This window comes from Sturnira hondurensis, unplaced genomic scaffold (genome assembly GCF_014824575.4).
Source record: "Sturnira hondurensis isolate 20B ecotype Veracruz unplaced genomic scaffold, ASM1482457v3 Scaffold0025168, whole genome shotgun sequence".
Lineage (NCBI taxonomy): Eukaryota > Metazoa > Chordata > Mammalia > Chiroptera > Phyllostomidae > Sturnira > Sturnira hondurensis.
Window position 1 is genome coordinate 276,819 of NW_028097799.1, and position 20,983 is coordinate 297,801.

At 38.1% G+C, this 20,983-nt stretch overlaps 1 protein-coding gene across 1 annotated transcript in view; it reads left to right on the plus strand.

The window, feature by feature from the left end:
• Nucleotides 1-20,983, plus strand: part of EIF4E (eukaryotic translation initiation factor 4E) — a 49,352-nt gene that overhangs the window by 13,419 nt on the left and 14,950 nt on the right. Inside the window, exon 2 of the mRNA XM_037039123.1 lies at nt 19,111-19,217. Within this exon, the coding sequence (XP_036895018.1) occupies nt 19,111-19,217 (107 nt within the window). The remainder of the gene's footprint in view (nt 1-19,110; nt 19,218-20,983) is intronic.

A 20,983-nucleotide genomic window follows, 5' to 3' on the forward strand; every position in this document is an offset into this window, starting at 1 on the left:
CTTTCATTTAGAATGGAAGGGCAGATAAAGTGCTTCTCAGATAAGGTCAAGTTCAAGGAGTTCATCATCACCAAGCCCTTATTATATGAAATGCTAAAGGGACTTATCTAAGAAAAAGAAGATGAAAAATATGAACAGTGAAAGGACAGCAAACTCACAGTTATTAACAACCACACCTAAAACAAAAGCAAACCAAGAGGACAGCTAGATCAGGAGTGGAACCATAGAAATGAAGATCACATGGAGGATTAGCAACGGGAGTGGGAGGAGGATAAGGGTGGAGAAGGTACAGAAAATAGTATAGACAGTAGGTAGAAAACAGATGGGGGGAGGGCAAGAATAGTCGGGGAAACATAGCATCTAAGGAACTTGAGACACGTTATAAACTAAGGGGGGAGAATGGTGGGGGAGGGAGTATGCGGGCGGAGGGGAATGAAGGGGGGGAATAGAACAACTGTAATGGTATAATCAATAAAATATATTTAAAAAAAGAAAAAGAAATATCAACTTGTAGTTACCTCTTACATGCCCTCTGCTGGGGGCCTGGCCCCTAACCCAGGCATGTTCCCTGATGGGGAATCAAACGGGCAACCTTTTGGTTTACAGTCCAGCACTCAATCCAGTGAATCACATCAACCAGGGCTTATCATGAAACTTTAGAAGTAACTTAATATTGCATTCTGGTTAGAGAATGCAGCGTAACATTTTTTCTAACTCGACAAAAAATGCTAGGAATGGTAAATTTATTTTTTTTAAATATTTTATTGATTACACTTTTATAGTTGTCCCTATTTTTCCACATTTGCCCTCTTCCACCAGCACTCCCCACTCTCTTTGGCAATCCCCACATCATCATTCATGTCTGTGGGTCTTGCATATGGTTCTTGGCTACTCCTTTTCCTATACTGTACTTTACATCCCCATAGATATTCTGTAACTACTTATTTGTATGTCTTAATCCCCTCATCCCTTCACCTATTTCCCTCTACACCACCTTCTCTTTTGGCAACCATCAAAAACCACTCTCTGTATCTGCGATTCTGTCTCTATTCTTCCTGTAATCTTAGTTTATTTTATAGATTCAACAATTCAATAATACATATTGTTGTTTTATTGTTTATAGTATGGATTTTTTTCTTAAATAAGCCCCTTTAACATTTCATATAATAAGATTGATGGTGATAAACTTCTTTAGTTTTTTCTTGTCTGGTAAGCTATTTTTCTGCCCTTCAATTCTAAATGATAGCTTTGCTGGGTAGATTAGTCTTGGCTATAGGTCCCTGCTCTTCATGACTTTGAATATTTCTTGCCAATCCATCTAGCCTGCAAAGTTTCTTTTGAAAAATCAGCTGTCAGTCTTATGGGAATTCCCCTGTAGGTACCTAACTGGTTTTCTCTTGCTACTTTTAAGGTTCTCTTTCTATTTTTAACCTTTTGCATTTTAGTTATGATATGTCATGGAGTGGGCCTCTTTGCATCCATCTTCTTTGAGACTTTCTGTGCTTCCTGGACTTGTATGCCTATTTCTTTCACCAAATTAGGAATGTTTTCTTTCATTATTTATTCAAATATATTTCTAATTTCTTGCTCCTTCTGTTCTCCTTCTGGCACCCCTGTGATGCAAGAGTTGGAACTCTAGAAGTTGTTCTAGAGGCTGCTTACACCATCCTCCTGTTTTTGGATGCTTTTTGCTTGTTCTGCTTGGTTGGGTTTTGCTTCCTTATCTTGCAAATCATTGATTTGTTTCTTGGCCTCATCTGCTCCACTGTTGTTTCCCTGTAAATTTTTCTTTAATTAGTGTATCTTTCACTTCTGACTGGACCTTTTTTATGTTGTTGAGGTTCTCACTAAGTTCCTTGAGCATCCTTGTAAACAGTGTTTTGAACTCTTTTATGTGATAGATTGCTTATTTCCGTTTTGTATAGCTCTTTTCCTGAAGTTTTGGTCTCTTCTTTCATTTGGGCCATTTTTCTTTGTCTCCTCATTTTGGCAGCCTCCCTATGTTTGTTTCCATGTATTAGGTAGAGCTACTATGACTCCCTGTCTTGGTAGTGTGGCCTAATGCAGTAGGTGTCCTGTAGGGTCCACTGCACAGCCTCCCCTATCACCCAGGCTGGATACTCGAAGTGTGCCCTTTGTGTGTGCTGAGTACACCCTCCTCTTGTAATTGAGCCTTGATTGCTGTTGGCCGGTCAATAAGAGAAATTTACCTAGGCCAGTCAGCTGCAAGGACTGCTGTGACTATTTGACCACCAACCTCTGCCCTTCATGGAGGAATAGCTGTGCAGGGGCAGGGTGGTGGTACACTGATGTGGTCTGTAGCTGTCCACTGGATATGTAGGTTCTGGGGTTTCCTGGGTGGTGCAGGCCAAGGTCAGTCCCTGCTTGTGTTTTGTGTAGGACCACCCTGCCAGAGCAATCTGAGATGGCTGCTACTTGTGCTGGGCCTGGAGATTTTCAGGGGAAGCCAAGCTGTGACTCTAAGCTGGCTGCTACTAGTGCCAGGTCTGGGGCTACTTAGCAGGAGGTACCAGGGCTGGAGGCTCACTAAAGCGGGCTTTTGCTTGTTTGGGAGGATTTAGGAAGTTTTGAAGGCGGGCTTTTGCTTGTTTGGGAGGATTTAGGAAGTTGTGAAGCAAAAGCTAAGACCAGCTACTCATATGGAAAAGCAGCCCGGTGGGCCTATTAGTTGGGTGGGACTGAGTTTCTGGGGATCTCCAGGGCAGAGCAAACAGTGTTAGGTTGATGGAGTCTCAGATACGGCATCAGTGTGCTGGCTTGTGGCCCTGTGGTGAGAGGGTTCAGAAAAGGGACAGTGGCCTCTGCCTGCTTCTCTGTCTAGAACAAAGCTGTCCCCCAGCTCTTGCCCTGGTGCCAGACAGTTTACTTTCTTCTGTGCTTTTTATCAATGGTTCCTTTCAAGCTCCTATCCCATTGGTGGAACTGAGAGGGAAAGAGTCTGAGTCCGTGGGCTCTTTATGGGGAATTGCTTGGGACTCCAGAAGTTTCTTCTACTGACTTAGTTCCTTGCTGGTTTTTGCAGCCAGAAATTGTGGGGGTCTGGAACTGGAACCCTGGGCTGGGAGACTTGGTGTGGGACTGGGACTCCTTGCTCCTGAGATATCTTTCCTGAATTTTTATCCACACATGTGGATGTGGATTCGGATTCAGCCCTTTTGGTGTCTCTGCTCCTCCTACCAGTCTGGGTGGATATGGTTTCTTTAATTCCATAGTTGTCAGACCTCCATTCAACTTGATTTCTGACAGTTCTGAGTGATGGTGGTTCTTTATTTTAGTTGTAATTTTCATGTGATTGTGTGAGGAGGCAAGCCATCTTCAACTGTGTCTCCACCTTGAGCAGGAGTTGCCCAGGAATAGAAAATTCAGTGAGCAATTTGCGGCATTCATGTACCCAGATGCTAGTGTCCTCATGTGCCCAGGAATTACATATATTTATTAACAAGTAATTTGCAGGATTCATAAATAAAAGCTATGCAACTTTACCTAGAAATACATTAGAGGATTTTAATACATGAAGAATATAATTTGGTTTTGAAAATGATTTATTTGGGGAAGATGTTATTTTTTTTTCCTGAATTACCTAAATTCAGTACAAACTGCATCAAAATGCCAAACTCTTTTGAAAGTGGATAGGGACCTACACTTTATGTTGGATCCCACAAACCTACCTTAAGGCTATTTTTGTGTAATGAGTTATAAAACAAAAGAATAAGTGCTAGAACACCAACCTAAAATACTTACTCTTTATAGAAAAAGTTTGCAAGCCCCTGCTTTATAAAATCATTGTGAAGTTTATTTGAAAGAATAAATAAATGAGAATCGGCAGTGAATTTCTGGAAAGGAAGTTCAGAGGGGCAATGGGAAACTTGCTCTTCAATGAGAAAAAACATTTACTGAGCCTAAGTACCGTAATTTGTAAAAATGTAATGCTGGTGCGTGGGCACTGGCACAGCACTGGAATAGACTGAGCAGTCCAGAAATAGACTCAAATATATATATTTGGGCTTCAGAATAACTTCTTTATAATAAATTTGAAACAGATTGGTATGAAGAAAATAAAACTTATCAGTCATTTCAACAACTAGGTGTCCTATGGTAGGTTTTTGCTTTACCTGTTTGGATTATTTTTTTCTCACTGCATTCGTCTGGGTGCCCTTTTAAATAGACTTTATTTTTTAGATCAGGTTTGGTTTTACTGCAAAATTGAGAGAAAGGTGCAGAGGGTACTTTCCTGTGTACCTTCTGCACCGCCCCCCCCACACGCATCCTCCCCATTATCAATATCAACACCAAAATGGTATATTTGTTAACACTGGATGAACCTACATCAACACATCATCATAACCCCAAGTCAGTAGTTTACATCAGGATTTACTTTTGTACATTCTGTGAATTTGGACAAGTGTGTAATGGCATGCATTTATCATGCAGAGTATGTGCAGAGTAGTTTCACTGCCTGCAGTTCCTCTGTCCTCTGCTATTACATCCCTTCTGACCTCTGGCAACCACTAGTCTTTTTACTCTCCTCAGAGCTTTGTCTTTTCCAAAATGTCATATAGTTGGAATTATACAGTATATAGCTCTTTTCAGATTGTCTTCTTTCATTTACAGATATGCATTTAAGGGTTCTCTGTGTCTTCTTTATTTAAAATATTTTATTTATTTATTTTTAGAGAGAGGAGAAAGGAGGGAGAAAGGGAGAGAGGAACATTGATTGGTTGCCTTTTGCATGCCCCCAACTGGGGACCTGGCCTGTGCCTGACCAGGAATTGAACTGGCCACTCTTCCGTTTAAGGGAGGATGTGTAACCCACTGAGCCACACCAGTCAGGGCCTCTGTGTCTTTTCAGAGCATGATAGCCATTTTTAGCATAGAATAATATTTTATTGAATGGATCACAGTATATTTAGGACATCTTAAAATTAAAAGTAAAATGTGTCCTCTCCCCTCAAAAGTAAAGGTGCTCATTTTTGTACATTTCTGTAATCATTTTTTCCTACATTTATATTAGCATTTTAAAATATTTCCCCAAACATCACATTTAATGCCCATATCATGAACACCATAATTTATATTACCTTTTGGTCATGTCTTTTGGCGCGTTTGTGTGTCTGTGTGTATGTGTATTATTCTATTTACTAATATAAAGTAATAAAACTGTGTTCTCATAGTTTCTTTGAAGAAAGTAAAAATTTATTATATCTACTGGATTAAAGAAATAACTATGGAATACTTATCTGGCAGGGGAGATACCATGATCACCAAGAAATAACTATGGAAAAGTTTATGCAGATCTTTTTACATTTGGAAGCTTGATAGTTCATTAACTTAAGCTAACTAGAAGGATATGACCTACTCTGTAAACCTGGAGACACTGAAACAGTGACTAATTTTTTTTTAAAGATTTTTTATTTTTAGAGAGAGGGGAAGGAAGGGAAAGAGAGCGGGAGAGAAACATTGATCGGTTGCCTCTCGCATGCCCCCAACTGGGGATGTGGCCACAATCCAGGCATGTGCCCTGACTGGAAATTGAACCTGTGACCTTTTGGTTCCCAGGCCAACACTCAATCCACTGGGCTACACCAGCCACGGCTAACTTTTTATTTTTAGGTAGAGGTGTTTTTTTGGTTCATTTTTCTAACTTTTTAAAGAAAAAACGTTAATTTCTTTTGAAAGGTAATTTAAATATTTGGAGTATAAAAAGATACCCTTTTTCCCCTAAAACTGTAGTTTACGTAAAAATTTTAACCATTAACTTTTAACATCATAGAACTTTAACAGAATTTTAGAAAGAATTCAGCTACTTATTTGTGTAACTGATGTAAAGTTGATTTTTTTTAAAGATTTTATTTATTATCTTTAGAGGGAAAGGGACGGAGAGAAGGAGAGAAATATCAATGTATGGTTGCCTCTTGTGAATCCCCTGCTGGGAACTGGCCTGCAACCTAGGCATGTGCCCTGACTGGGTGGGAATCGAACCCCGATCGTGTGGGTTCGCAGGCCCACGCTCAATCCACTGAGCTACACCAGCCAGGGTGTAAAATCGATTTTTAAACTAACATTTAATATTAAGTTTTGTTTATGCTTTTCAAACTTTTTAAAGAAATAAACTTAGAAGCAATAATTGAGTTTATTAAAATATTTGTCTTTCAAATTATAATTATAAAGCTTTAAAGAGTAATTGAAATAGAAATTACCATGTTACTAGAAACATTATAATTTTGTGCACTGTAAATGCTTGTCCTAATGTTATTAATATATATTTTTATTTTCACCTGAGGATGTGTTTATTGATTTTAGAGAGAGAGAGAAACATTGATATTTTTTTTGCCTCCTGTATGTGCCCCAATGGGAATTAAACCTGCAACCTTTTGGTGTACCAGATAATGCTCCAACCAACTGAACCACCTGGCCAGGGCATTATTGATTGATGTATTTTGAAGTACTTTTTACTTTTGTATAATGGTCAATTTATGTAAACCTTTACAGTTATTCTTTATTTTAAAAACCTTAATTTACACTTTTTTAACTTGAAGCAATTCATTTTAATTAAAATAGTGCATTTCTGGAAACATTGGTAACGTTAACATTGAGACAGAACCTGAATATCCATGATCAATTTGTAAATTTGTAATAATCACGGCAAAATGCATATGAAAAGTTTGAAAAATAATTTTAGCAAGTTTATGTGAAGGGGGAAACATCAAAGTTGGTAGTAGTAAAAGTCTTTCTTAAAAATCATATCTTTAAAATTCTCCAACTTTCAGAACATGAAGTATTTTTCTAGGAAAAATAAAATGATGCACTTTGTATTTCCTGTATAGCATTGTGCCATTATCCTTATCCTTGTTAGCTGTTATCTGGTTCATCACTTTCTTTGTCCCAGTCTTTCATGGATGCTCACGTTATAAAATCACATAGACTTGTAAATCCTGGGTTGTTGCTGCCTTCTTCTCTTTCTTAATTAAATTTATTGTGGTGTCATTAGTTAATAAAATTATAGGTTTCAAAAATAGTTCTATGACACTTCATCTGTCTATTGCATTGTATGTCGACCACCCAATGTTGAATTTTCCATCACTATATATTTGACCCCCTGTATCCTTTACTAATCCCCAACCCCGTTCGCTCTGGTAACTACCATACTGTTGTCTGTGTTTGAGTTTTGTTTTTCTTCTTCTTTGTTTTTTTTTTTTATTTGTTGCTTTCAGTTTTATATTCTACATTTGAATGAACTCTTGTGGTTCTTCACTTTTTGTATCTGTTGTGTTTCACTTAGCATGATATTTCAAGATCCATTCATGTTGGTACAGATGGTACTCCCTAATTTTTTCTTACGGTTGAGTGGTATTCTGTTGTATGTATGTACCACATCTTTTTTTATCCGATCATCTGTTGAAGGACGGTTCACTTGTTTCCATGTCTTGGGCCATCTTGAATAATGCTGCAGTGAACATAGAGGTGCATGTATCTTTGTGAGTAAATGTTTTAAAAGCTTTGGGGTAGATACCCCGAAGAGGGGTTGCTGGATTACTTGGTCACCCTCTTACTAATTTTTTGTGGAGTCTCCATTCTAGTTTTCATAGTTGCTGTAGCACTTCACATTCCTACCAGCAGTGAATGTGGGCTCTCTCCTTTGGTTTTTGAGTTCTTTCTCACTGAACTTTTCTAGTTTGTTCTTGCATGCATAGCTCTCAAAACACTGATGAAATCTTTCTTGAAAACAGTTGATAATCAGCTTACCTTGCTTTCTACTAGAGCTGCCATCTTCTTTAACCTTTTCATCAACATTCTTTTGATACTTCTGAAGAACGTTGAATAATTGTACAACATCCATCATTGGAAATCTCTGATGATTCCTCTCTGTCTTTGGCAACATTTGGCTTGGCTCTGCACATCATTTCACATTCCTGCTTCTTATCAAGCTATTCTCTTTTCTTCCCTAGTCTCTTCTGCTTTAACTTTTTTTTTTCCTTTTCCATGTCTTTGTTTTGACCAGAGTAGTAGATTTACTTTTTTTTAATATATTTTATTGATTATACCATTACAGTTGTTCTATTCCCCCCCTTCATTCCCCTCCACCCGCACACTCCCTCCCCCACCCTTCTCCCCCCCCTTAGTTTATAACCACGTGTCTCAAGTTCTTTAGGTTCTGTATTTCCCCCACTATTCTCACCCTCCCCCCTATCTATTTTCTACCTACCATCTATGCTATTTTCTGTGCCTTCTCCCCCCTTCTCCTCCTCCCACCCCCCTGTTTCTAACCCTCCATGTGTTCTTCATTTCTATGGTTCCACTCCTGATCTAGCTGTCCTCTTGGTTTGCTTTTGTTTTAGGTGTGGTTGTTAAGAACTGTGAGTTTGCTGTCCTTTCACTGTTCATATTTTTCATCTTCTTTTTCTTAGATAAGTCCCTTTAGCATTTCATATAATAAGGGCTTGGTGATGATGAACTCCTTGAACTTGACCTTATCTGAGAAGCACTTTATCTGTCCTTCCATTCTAAATGAAAGTTTTGCTGGATAAAGCAATCTTGGCTGTAGGTCTTTGGATTTCATGACTTGGAATACTTCTTTCCAGCCCCTTCTTGCCTGTAAGGTCTCTTTTGAGAAATCCGCTGACAGTCTGATGGGTACTCCTTTGTAGGTGACTGTCCCCTTATCCCTTGCTGCTTCTAGGATTCTCTCCTTCATTTTGGTCTTGGCTAATGTAATTATGATGTGCCTTGGTGTGTTCCTTCTTGGGTCCAACTTCTTTGGCACTCTCTGAGCTTCCTGTATTTCCTGGAAGTCTATTTCCTTTGACAGACTGGGGAAGTTCTCTTTTATTTACTTTTAGGAGTTACTTTGTGAAGGATTTTAGCCCCAAGCCTGCCCAGTCTGCATTAGGTCCAACCTTAGCTTATGCAGTGTTTTTGTCAGCATTCAACTTCATTTTCATTATCATCTTCTGTTCCTTAATCATCAGAAGAAAAGTGACCCTCTTCCAATTCATACTGTCCTATAGAACAAGGGTGTCAAACTCATTTTCACTAGGGGCCACATCAGCCTCGTGGTTGCCTTCAAAGAGCCAAATGTAATTTTAGGACTGTGTAAATATAACTACTCCTTAATCAGGGGCAAGAAGCTCTACATTCTGCCGTTTGGAGGCAACTGCAAGGCTGATGTGGCCCTGGGTGAAAATGAGTTTGACATCCCTACTATAGAACCTCCAGTCTTGGCAGTGCCTTTACCTTCATCTTCCAGCCTCAGTGCTGCAGCCCTGGCTACAATGTTCATCTTTTTTAGTGATTCCACTCCATCCCCTCCCACCACCTCCCCCCGCCCCATCCCACACTCACACATGAGTCTTGAATGGCCAGGGCCATATTTCCACACTGTAAGCATCCTTTTCGTAATTATTTTTAAATATGAGTCTTTTGGTAGCCTTTGGTTTAAGTAGCATTAACATTTAAATTTTTTGTTTGCCTTGTTATCATTCTACAGTATCACATTTCTTCTATCTCTTTTTTCACACTTTCTTTCCTTTCTGAAATTTGAAATTTTGTCCTAAGCTATATAGATGTTCAGAATACAGTTGATAGATATTAGTGCTACCTTAAGAATTCATTTATTTTAAATGGACAAGATGCCTGCAAATCTTTCGAGTAATTAAGAGTTAAGGACATGTACATTCAAGTTGCAAAATTGTATTCTACAAGAATTCAAGTGCCCTGGCTGGTGTAGCTCAGTGGATTGAGTGCGGGCCTGCAAACCAGAGTATCGTGGTTCGATTCCCAGTCAGGGCACATGCCTAGGTTGCAGGCCATTTCCCAGCAGGGGACTCACGAGAGGCAACCATACATTGATATTTCTCTCCCTATCTCCTTCCCTTCCCCTCTAAAGATAAATAAATAAAATATTTTTTTAAAAAAGAATTCAAGTGTGGCTTGTAGGGATTTTCTTAATGTATGAGTAAAATGCAGTTAAGTATAGCTTGATCTAGAAATGTCTGTTTTTAGTTACAACAAACTTTTAAAATTTATTTTTAGAGAGAAACATTGGTTTTGTTGTTCCACTTATTTATGCATTCATTGGTTGCTTCTTACATGTGTCCTGACCCAGGATCAAACCTACAACCTTGGTGTATTGGCATGGCACTCTAACCCACAGGTGGCAAACACAAGGCCCAATGGCTAAATGTGGCTCTCCATCTTGTTTTATCCGGCCTGGAACCTTGTTTCTACCCGGTGGCAGCTCCAAGCTCCTTGCCCCTAGTTAAGGAGTAAGTTACATTTATACAGTCTTAAAATTACATTCTGCCCTTTGAAGGCAACTCAAGGTTGATGTGGCTCCCCCACCCCTGCTCTAACCCAGTTGAGCACCTGGATATGGCTATTACAATAAAGTTAATAAACTCTGTTCATGAAAGAGTCTTGTGCTAGCCATTTAAGTCAGCAAATTGGGTTATAATGATCTAATAGATTGAATATCTACATACTAAATTTTGCAATATTTTTAGACATAACCCAATTTGTACAAATCATCATAGCCCCTCTCTCTATAGAGTGCCCCTCTCTCTATACCTCAGCTTCTAGTATTTTTTTTGTTTAGATGTCATTTTACAGTAGCTGAAAGACTATTAAAGAATACTGTCTTTATAATAAAAACTGATGCCCTGGCTGGTGTAGCTCAGTGGATTGAGCATGGGCTTGCGAAGCAAAGGGTCACCAGTTCGATTCCCAGTCAGGGCACATACCTGAATTGCAGGCCAGGTCCCCAGTAGGGGACACACAAGAGACAGCCAACATTGATGGTTCTCTCCCACTCTTTCTCCTTCCCTTCCCCTCTCTCTGAAAGTAAATAAATAAACTATTTTTTAAATGCCACTATTCTAAAAAAAATAGAGATTGATACATGCGATTTAACAGTCCTTTGCATGAAAAAGATTTCTCCATATGAGCAGCACATTAAACTTTGCTAAATTTCCATATGCTGTTTTTCTACTTCAACTTATTAATTTAGGGCACAGAGGTTACCATTTTAATCATTTGTTGCAGACTAGGAAGAACTGCAAAATCTACAAGTACACTTGGCTGGTGAAATGTGTGTTAGCTGGTATTTCTTTACTATGGACATATATTTGAACACTAAAAGCCAAAATAATTGATTAATTGGGGTAGTATTCAGTGTTCAGAGTAAATTTTTTATTCTTTAGAAGGCAGGTGATGAGACTCCACTTTTTCTTGTACTAGTTAGTTGATTATACTAATTTACATATGGGAGGGGTGGGGGAGGAATGCATCCTTTGCTAAAAAGAGACCTAGGGACTGAATTCTTGGAAATTGAGAAAGTAAAGTATTATGAAGTTTGTTTACCTGCCTTACTTGTTTTAAGTAATTTTTCCCCTCAGTGTTAGTTATTCGTACTCATGAAAGAAACTTTTATTTTATATGTAAATGTATATCTGAGGCATTTGTTCACATAGACAAGTAATTTGTATAATAATGTAAACTCACTATAATTAAACATTGACATTTACTTGCTTTTTCCCTAATAGTGGGGTTTTTATGTGTGTTGGGGGAGGGTGAGGTGTACCATCCATGCCTTTTTTTCTAGTTTACTGGCAGTGTCATGTACTTGCAATATAGTGAAGGTGTTGCCCTCCGGCTGTGGTACAAAGCATAGTATGTGCTATAGGGTTATGCTGCCTATGTACCTTGGTAACAGTGTATAATTACATCCGTCTCTGGGTACCTTTGAGAGAACGAAGGTTCTGGTAATAATGCTGAAGCAACAAACAGGTGGAACTAGGGCATATGGCCTAGTTTCGCTCTAGCCTTGAACGCTGACAGTTCTGGATTTCAATGTGGCACACAGCTAGGACATGTTAACCTCCCAGGGCTCATTTTTGAAGAGGAGAGAAAATAGAATTGTGAAGACTGAATATATTGAGATAATATGTAGTATATTGAAATAATGTATATAAAACTATGTAACAACTTCCTTGATAGCTGTTGCTTAGTAAATGTTGCCTATCAAGTAAAAACTCATAGTTTGGATGAAGTTTGAGAGTTGGTGTTACTGCTTTAAAAATTACAAAGCCATCATCCTTTTCAGTTCTTAATTTGCTTATCCTTCTGCTCAGCATTCCATATCTATATAGAATGCCTTCCGTTTACTGAAATGTTAGATCAGTAACAAAATAAGTTAAATGAACAGAAAATGATTTTAGCATGAGGCATGTCTCATTCATCAGTGTCTTAACAATCTTTTTCTTTTTTTTCCATTTATGTAATAGACATGGTTTAGTATTGAAAAAGTAATTACAAATAAATTTAAAAAGACAACCTAATAGAAAAATAGCCAGAGGATATGACAGGCAGCTTTATTTCTATTTTTTTATATGTATATTTTATTGATTATACCATTACAGTTGTTCTCTCCCCCCTTCATTCCCCTCCACCCTGCACACCCCCTCCCCCACCATTCTCCCCCTTTAGTTTATGACCACGTGTCTCAAGTTCTTTAGATGCTATGTTTCCCCTACTATTCTTGCCCTCCCCCCATCTGTTTTCTACCTACTGTCTATGCTATTTTCTGTACCTTCTCCCCCCTTCTCCTCCTCCCACCCCCCTGTTGCTGGACCCTCCATGTATTCTTCATTTCTGTGGTTCCATTCCTGATCTAGCTGTCCTCTTGGTTTGCTTTTGTTTTAGGTGTGGTTGTNTTTTTTTTTCCATTTATGTAATAGACATGGTTTAGTATTGAAAAAGTAATTACAAATAAATTTTAAAAGACAACCTAATAGAAAAATAGCCAGAGGATATGACAGGCAGCTTTATTTCTATTTTTTATATATATATTTTATTGATTATATCATTACAGTTGTTCTCTCCCCCCTTCATTCCCCTCCACCCTGCACACCCCCTCCCCCACCATTCTCCCCCCCTTAGTTTATAACCACGTGTCTCAAGTTCTTTAGATGCTTTATTTCCCCTACTATTCTTGCCCTCCCCCCATCTGTTTTCTACCTACTGTCTATGCTATTTTCTGTACCTTCTCCACCCTTCTCCTCCTCCCACCCCCCTGTTGCTGGACCCTCCATGTATTCTTCATTTCTGTGGTTCCATTCCTGATCTAGCTGTCCTCTTGGTTTGCTTTTGTTTTAGGTGTGGTTGTTAAGAACTGTGAGTTTGCTGTCCTTTCACTGTTCATATTTTTCATCTTCTTTTTCTTATGTAAGTCTCTTTAACATTTCATATAATAAGGGCTTGGTGATGATGAACTCCTTGAACTTGACCTTATCTGAGAAGCACTTTATCTGCCCTTCCATTCTAAATGAAAGCTTTGCTGGATACAGCAATCTTGGCTGTAGGTATAATCAACCGGTTCTGTGAGCATCCTGATCACCAGTGTTTTGAACTGTGCAACTGATAGGTTGGCTATTTCTTGGTCGCTTAGAGTTATCGGCTCTGGGGCTTTTGAGTTCTTCTTGGGCCATATTTTGGACTGTTTGTGCCTGTTATATATGAGGAGCGGAGGTCTAGGTGTTCACCAGAGCGGGGCAACTTAGTTGCTGGGTTGTGACGCTGTATGTGGGGGCGGGGTCAAAGGAAAGCAGTGGTGGTTCCCTCTGCCGCCTCCTGCCACCGGGGCCTCGCGGTCCGTCCCACTGCACTCTAATGTGCGACCACCGTCAGTCAGCGGCCTTGAGCACTCACTGGGTTGCCCGCTGGGGGGGGGGGGGGGGGGGGGGGGCGGGGCCTGCACGGTCTGTGTCACTGCTCACTCTTCTGCTGGTTTATCTGTGCACGAATGTGTGATCGCGGTCAGCCGGCTGCCTGGGCGCCTGGGGTCAGGGGATCTTTCCTACCCGACCCTGATCCAGTGCTGGCTCCGCCCCTCTTACTGGTCCGGGTTGAACGGTTCGTTGTTGTCGGACTTCTGTATAGTTCAGTTTTCTGTTCTTTGGCTGTGTCTTTGTTTACTAAACCTTTGTTGTATTCAAACTTGGTTGTGGGAGAAGGCACAGTACCATCTTGGCGGAAGTCCCCACACTCTTTTTCCTTTACAATAATTTACAATGTAACTGTGAAATCAAGAAACTTATAGGATGAGTGGTTAATACTAAGCTTTTTAGTTTAAATTTCTGCTGATAAAGAATGGATTGCTGAGCCCTGGCCAGATATAGTTCAATTTGTTGCAGCTTCAACCCAAAACACCAAGGTTGTAGGTTAGATGTCTGGTCATGGCACATACATACAGAGATCATTTGGAGGGTCATCAGCTGGGAGAGGAGTGGGGAGGATCGGGGGGAAAGTGCGGGTATTAAGAAACATAAATGCTAGGTACAAAATAGATGAGGATATCAAGAATAATGTAGGGAATGGAGAAATCAAAGAATTTAGTGCATGAACTAAATTCATGCACTAAATTCATGAACTAAATTCATTTAGTTCATGAACATGAATTAAAGGGAGGGGATTGCTGGAGGGAGGGGTACCAGGTAGAGGAGCACAAAGGGGGAAAATTAGGACAGCTGTATTAGCATAATCAATAACATTTAAGAAAATAAAAAAAAAGGAGCAACAATGAATGCATAGATAAGTGGAACACAAAAGAACACATCTTTCTTTCCCCACCTTCTCTCTAAAATCAGTCAAAACAAAACAAAAAAAGATGATTGTTCCTTTTTTTGTTCTGAGAGAAAATTTGTTTTGAGGAAAGTATGCTCTTTTATACAGATTTTAATTTTAATGTTTTCATAAGTAATTTCTGACATGATTTCTAAATCTTACTTGGTCTGTGTCATGTGAATGGGTATTTTCAGAGTAGTTTAGTATTTTTTATTGTAGCCTGGAAACAGTTGGCTGTTAAAACTTTTGCTTTACCAAGAGGGTTTGAGAAATTGCTATAGTTTAAAAATTTGAACATGAGACTGTTAAACTGTAGGAAGAAACATAAAAGGCTTATACAGAAATACCAATACTATGCTTGCATTATAAAGTTTCAAATAATTGAGAAGATAATTCTCTGTGGTTAATAAACATTTTCAGAGTATTTTAGAGCATTCTTCCTAAAATGTAGCACATTTATATATTAAAAGTGAAGACTGAAAGATTAATAATTGGTATCCTATTGATGCATACACCCACATATTTAAAGATGAGTAGCTATTATAGTTACAGGAAAAATTTACGATTATATATTCTTAGTAAAACACCAATTAAAGTAGGACCTTTAATTCAAAAGAACATTTTTAATTCTAGGAACTGGATGTATTTTTTTCTGAATTACCTGCTTTTAGTTTCTGTATGACTACAGATTTCTAATATATTTTAGTCTTCCATCATTCTCCTAACTTTGAAAACTCAAATGAATAACCAAAAAGAAGGGTGATATTTTGGGCTCCATGAAACTTAGAATTATCCCATGCTGTAATTAACCCATTTTTATGTGCCGCTGAGGTAAAATGTTTTAATAAATATTGTGCAATTATGGCTTCTAATGAGGATTTTGAAGTTATAAGTAAATTTTTTCTTATCATTTGTCTTTTAGTTTATTAAGAGAAGTCAGTTTTTTAACTTGGAGAAGAAGAGTAGCTTTTACTCACACACCCAATGTTGTAAATCTATAGATATGTCTACTCCTTTGGCAGATCCATCATTATTATCTTAAACTTCACAAAGCATCATTGTTATTGCACCTTTACACTGTTAATGGCCTTTTCTTTTGTTTTTCTTTTTCTTTTTTACTTCTATGTACTTCTAAAATCTGGAATTTTTCCCCCAGCCTGAAGATTTTTCTTTGGTGTTCATCTTTCCTTGGACCACCAGGGTGTGGGGTGCCAGGGGTAGTCTGTTTATGTGAGTTTGTTATTCTTCATTCCTGAAGGATATTTTTTCCTCGGTGAGATTCTGTTAACATTGCCCTGCTGGTGTGGCTCAGTGGTTGAGTACCAGCATGCAAACCAAAGGGTCACCGTTTCGATTCCCAGTCAGGGTGCATTGAGTGGGTTGCGGGCCACGGTACCCAGTAAGGGGTGCACAAGAGGCAACCACACTTTGATGTTTTTCTCCCTCTCTCCCTTTCTTCCCCTCTGTCTAAAAAGAAATAAATTTTTTAAGTAAAAATGTTGGGTTAACTGTTTTTAACAGTAATAGCATGTCATCTTTTTGTCTTATGGCTTTCATGAGAAGTTAACTGTTAGCTGTTTCTATGAATGTAATGTGTATATGTTCTTTTTTCACCCCTCCTGACTGCTTTTTAAAAAAGATTTTATTTCTTTATTTTGAGAGAGAGAGGAATAAGAGAGGGATAGAGACATCAGTGTGCAAGACATATATTGATCCGTTGGTTGCCTCTTACATGTGTTGCCAACTGGGGGCCTGGCCTGCAACCCAGGTGTGTTCCCTGATCAGAAATAGAACCAGTGACCTTTCAGTTTGTGGGATGATGCCCAACCCACTGAGCCACACCAGTCAGGGCTCCTGACTGCTTTTAATATTATCTCTTCATCTTTAGTTCAGTAACTCAGTTTGAGTCTTATGTGCCCACGTATAGTTTCATTTGTATATTTCTACTACATGGAGTTCCCCAAGCTTTTTGTCTGTGGCATGAGGTTCTGATGAGATTTGGTAAATTTGGGTTTATCTTTTTTGTATTGTTTGTGTCCCATTCTCTTGCCCCTTGTCCTTCAACATTTTAACCTCTTCCGCCTTTTCCTTACTGTCTATCCTTTCCCTTGCTCTGGGTTTGTTTGAATATTTTTTATTGGCTTGTCTTTGACTTCACCAACCCTACATTCAGCTGAGTTCAGTCTGTTGTTACTTGTCCAGTGAACTCTTAATTTCAGACATCTTGTTGGCAGTTCCATAATGTGTATCTGATTCTTTTTTGTTGTTGTTGTATCTACATGAGTTGATGGTTTTTAACTAAAATTATTGTAATAATTTTACAATATATGTAGGTCAAATCATTCTGCTATACACCTTAAGCTTATATGTTCTATGTCAGTTATATCTCAAAAACTGGATAAAAAACAAAGAGAAGCTATCAATGAAAAAATATTCAGGAATATTGTGGATATTAGACATTACATGATAATGTTAACATTAATAAATGTTTTTTGGTAAAAAATATTACTCATTTTTTTAAATCATTTTCCCTGATCTCATGTTTTACTATAGTAATTGTAGTTATTACAGTAAGTCTTTGTCTGACAACTCCATCATCTGGATTATGTCTGGGATGGACCTCCATGGAAAATTTAATGCCTTGATCGTTTGAAGAGTTTGAAGAATGCAGAGTTTGGTTCTTGAAAGTAGTTAATTTTTAGGTTTATTTTTACCTTGTTCCTGTCATGAATTGGTTTTAGGATTTGTTGGGCAGATGCATTTTGTTTGACTCCTAGGGCGTGGTCGTCCAAGTTCATCTGAAAGTTGAGGATTTCCAACCTCTGAAATCTTGGCTCAGTTGTTCTCTGCTAGGCCACTCAGAGTTGCACTCCGAACATCCCAGTTTAGGAGTCCACCAAGGACCTGTAGGGGACTTTAAGATAGATTTATGAGACTCGGTTCTCTGCAGCTCACTTTTACCCTGTCCCTTGTCAGTTCCTAACTCTCTCTGTTTTCTCTTCATTGAGACTGTCTCTGTCTGGAGACCATCATTAGTTTTAATCAAGTGGGGTAAGGAATGACAGTTGATAATTATCATCTGTGTGAAGACATAAATGGACTGTGATGAGGAAATACTGGTAGGAACCATTGGAAATTTTAAGGCGTTGACTACTCTGTAAATTTTTGGGCCTCAAATACTCTGTAAACATTTAAATTCATTTGGTTAAATAATCAATCCAGTAAGTTCCAGTTGGGTATAGCACTGTGTTTGTTCATTGTCATTACAGTTGTGAGCAAAATCAAGACATAGCCCTGCTTATGAGTGACTTTAGCCTGGTAGGAAGTAGTTCCTGAACATACCATCTTATTAAGAAAAGTGTATTTTATAAAATAAGTACTTACCACCTATCTGCTCTGAGATCTTTTAAATCATACATCTCTGATTTACATAATCTTATAGTGAACCTATATCTGTTGCTTTATTGCCTTTTAAATCTGATACCCAAACTCTTGTAGCATCCTCCCTCTTTTTTGGTATGAGCATCCAGTGACTCTCCTTGGCCCTCTGTTTTGTTGACCCTAATTTATGATAGTGTTACTTGAAGCAGTGTGGAAAACACCCATTATCCCCAGGCTTCTTTCTTTTCTGACATTAAATGATAGTATTAAGTATGTCTAACCTAGTAAAAGATTTAAGTTCAGGCCAATGTTCAGCTTTTTTGAATTGGGCCAGTTGAAATGACAAAAATTACTGAACTTTTAAGTTACCATGTATCATAACAGTATGACGTGAAGGCAAGGGCTTTCATGTGTAGTATTGATCATTGGCTTGATCACTTAATGAACTTCTTTTGGTTATTGTAATGTAATGTAGTTGTACTCTCCACACTTTAGTTGTGTTTTTCCCCCTCTCTACTTCCATATCCAGTACTTTAATATAATGGTATGTTAAGAAAGATAGTTTATTTTCTCAGCTTTGTTGTGTGGTCTCTAACAATCTTTTTGATAGTGGAAGATAACTATATGTAGTATTATTATACTTTTTAATTTGAGAAACCCTTTTCTCTTAATGAAGATGTGCTAGAATGAAGAGTCTGGAGCTCTTCTAATAGGTTGGTCTGTGGTCTTTGAATTTTTATTTTATTTTTTATTTTATTTTATCTTCACCTGCTGGAGGACATGCTTATTGATTTTAGAGAAAGGGAAAGAAACATCGATACAAGAGAGAGACACTGATCGGTTGGTTGCCTCTTGCCCATGCCCTGACCCAGAGGATTGAACCCGCAACCCAGGCATATGCCCTAACCAGGAATCAAATGAGCGACCTTTCGGTTTACAGGATGATGCTCCAATCACCTGAGCCACACTGGCCAGGACTGAAATTTCTTCTTTAAAAGATAATATTGTCATTAGTGGATCAAGTTTATTTAGAGTATTGCTGTTTAAAATATATTAAGAACTTTTAAATAATGTTTTATTATTTTCCACTAGGAAACCACCCCTACTCCTAATCCCCCGCCTACAGAAGAAGAGAAAACAGAATCTAACCAGGAGGTTGCTAATCCAGAACACTATATTAAACATCCTTTACAGAACAGGTAAGTGTATGGACACATAGTTTTTTGATTTAGGCAACAACATAAATGGTGAATAGGACAGGTTTGGAGGGAAAAGTTAGATGAGACTAGTTTCAGATAGGTCAGGTTGAGGATTCCATTTTTACTTGGATGATCCATGTCCAATAAGCATTTTTATGTATGAATCTTGAGCTCAGAAAGAACTGATTGAGAGGTTGGTTTGAAATTCATTAATAATTGATGGTGGTAATTGTAACCACAGTATTAAATAAGTTCTTTTAAGAAATGAACTTGACTCAGGAGAAAGGCTTTGTTAGCAAATGGGGGATTTCTTCTTCTTCTTTTTTTTGATGGTGCAGACATAGAGACTATATAAATTATACATATATAAAAAGATCAAATACTAATTGAACAATAAAATAGTCTAAAAATGCCAATTGGATTAAACAATAAAAAGTGTTTGCTAACATAGGATGAAAAAGGTTAGTAGTGGGTAGATGATGGAAAAAATAGGAGTAGTTTGAAAAGTAAATAGAAGATACAAAAATGTATAGAGCAAGAATAGACACTTTGAAATTGGCTATGAAGGAGAAAAGGGAGACCTTAGGGGTTTAGAGTCTGGAGGTTGGTTGGTTCGTATTTGAGACCAGTTAAGAGACACTAAGGTGAATTAATGTTTTCATAGTTACAATAACAGTAGTTGGAGTGGTAGTTCATTGCATGGTTTTCGCAACTTTGCCCCACCTCTTCCCTGTATGTTTTTTACTTTATTGTCTTTCATGTTTATGTAATAAACATTTACACGAATTCACTGAGAGCTGATGGTGGGAACAAAATGGCAACATATAAATATTGTAAGAATCTGGAGGAAAGTACATTGGAATTGACTTCTGAAGATATTTAAGTATTTCATTCAGTTCCTTTGGTTTCCCCTCATTTTTACTTTATTTTAAAGATCTCATAAGCCTGCCTATAATTTAACTTCACTTATCTAAAAAATACATTTTACCTTTATGGTCTCAATGTTTTTTTAATCATTTCTTCATTATTACAGAAGACCTACTGAAATAATAGTCCAAACGTGTTCTATGTCATTTTCATAGGAGACCTATGGTTTAGGGTATCCCTCAGTGAGGAACATAATTCATTCTTTACACAATGGTGATTGTCTGCTAGTGAGTGAGTTATCAAATCAGTAGTAGTTATCAAATCAGGGCCCATAAAGGGCCCTGGCTGGTATAGCTCAGTGGATTGAGCACAGTTCTGTGAAGCGAAGGGTCGTTGGTTCGATTCCCAGTCAAGGCACATACTTGGGTCGCAGGCTGGGTCCCCAGTAGGGAACAACATGAGAGGCAGCCATACACTGATGTTTCTCTCCCTTTCTTTCTCCCTCCCTTCCCTTTTCTCTAAAAATAAATAAATAAAATCTAAAATAAAAGAAGTATGATCACTAAGAAAAAAAAATAATCCATAAAGAATAAAATCCTTCCTTAGGAAGGCACTATACCAAAGGTATTAAGGGGAAATAGTGATTAGCAGGAATTTCATATAATTCATCCTCACTCTAGCATCGAAACCCTTAAAGTATTTTTTTCATCTTTTATTAGTGTCTTTTAAAAACTAGTTCTCTATGCCTTTTAGCTGTATGTTCTTAATGTTGCTGTTACTGTGGGAAGACATTATTAAGGCATATATCCCTCACAGCTTATGAAGGCTAAGAAGAAATTTCTGAAAGTGGCCTCATTGATAAACAAATTAAGTACTAAATGAAGTCTTTGAGAATTTTA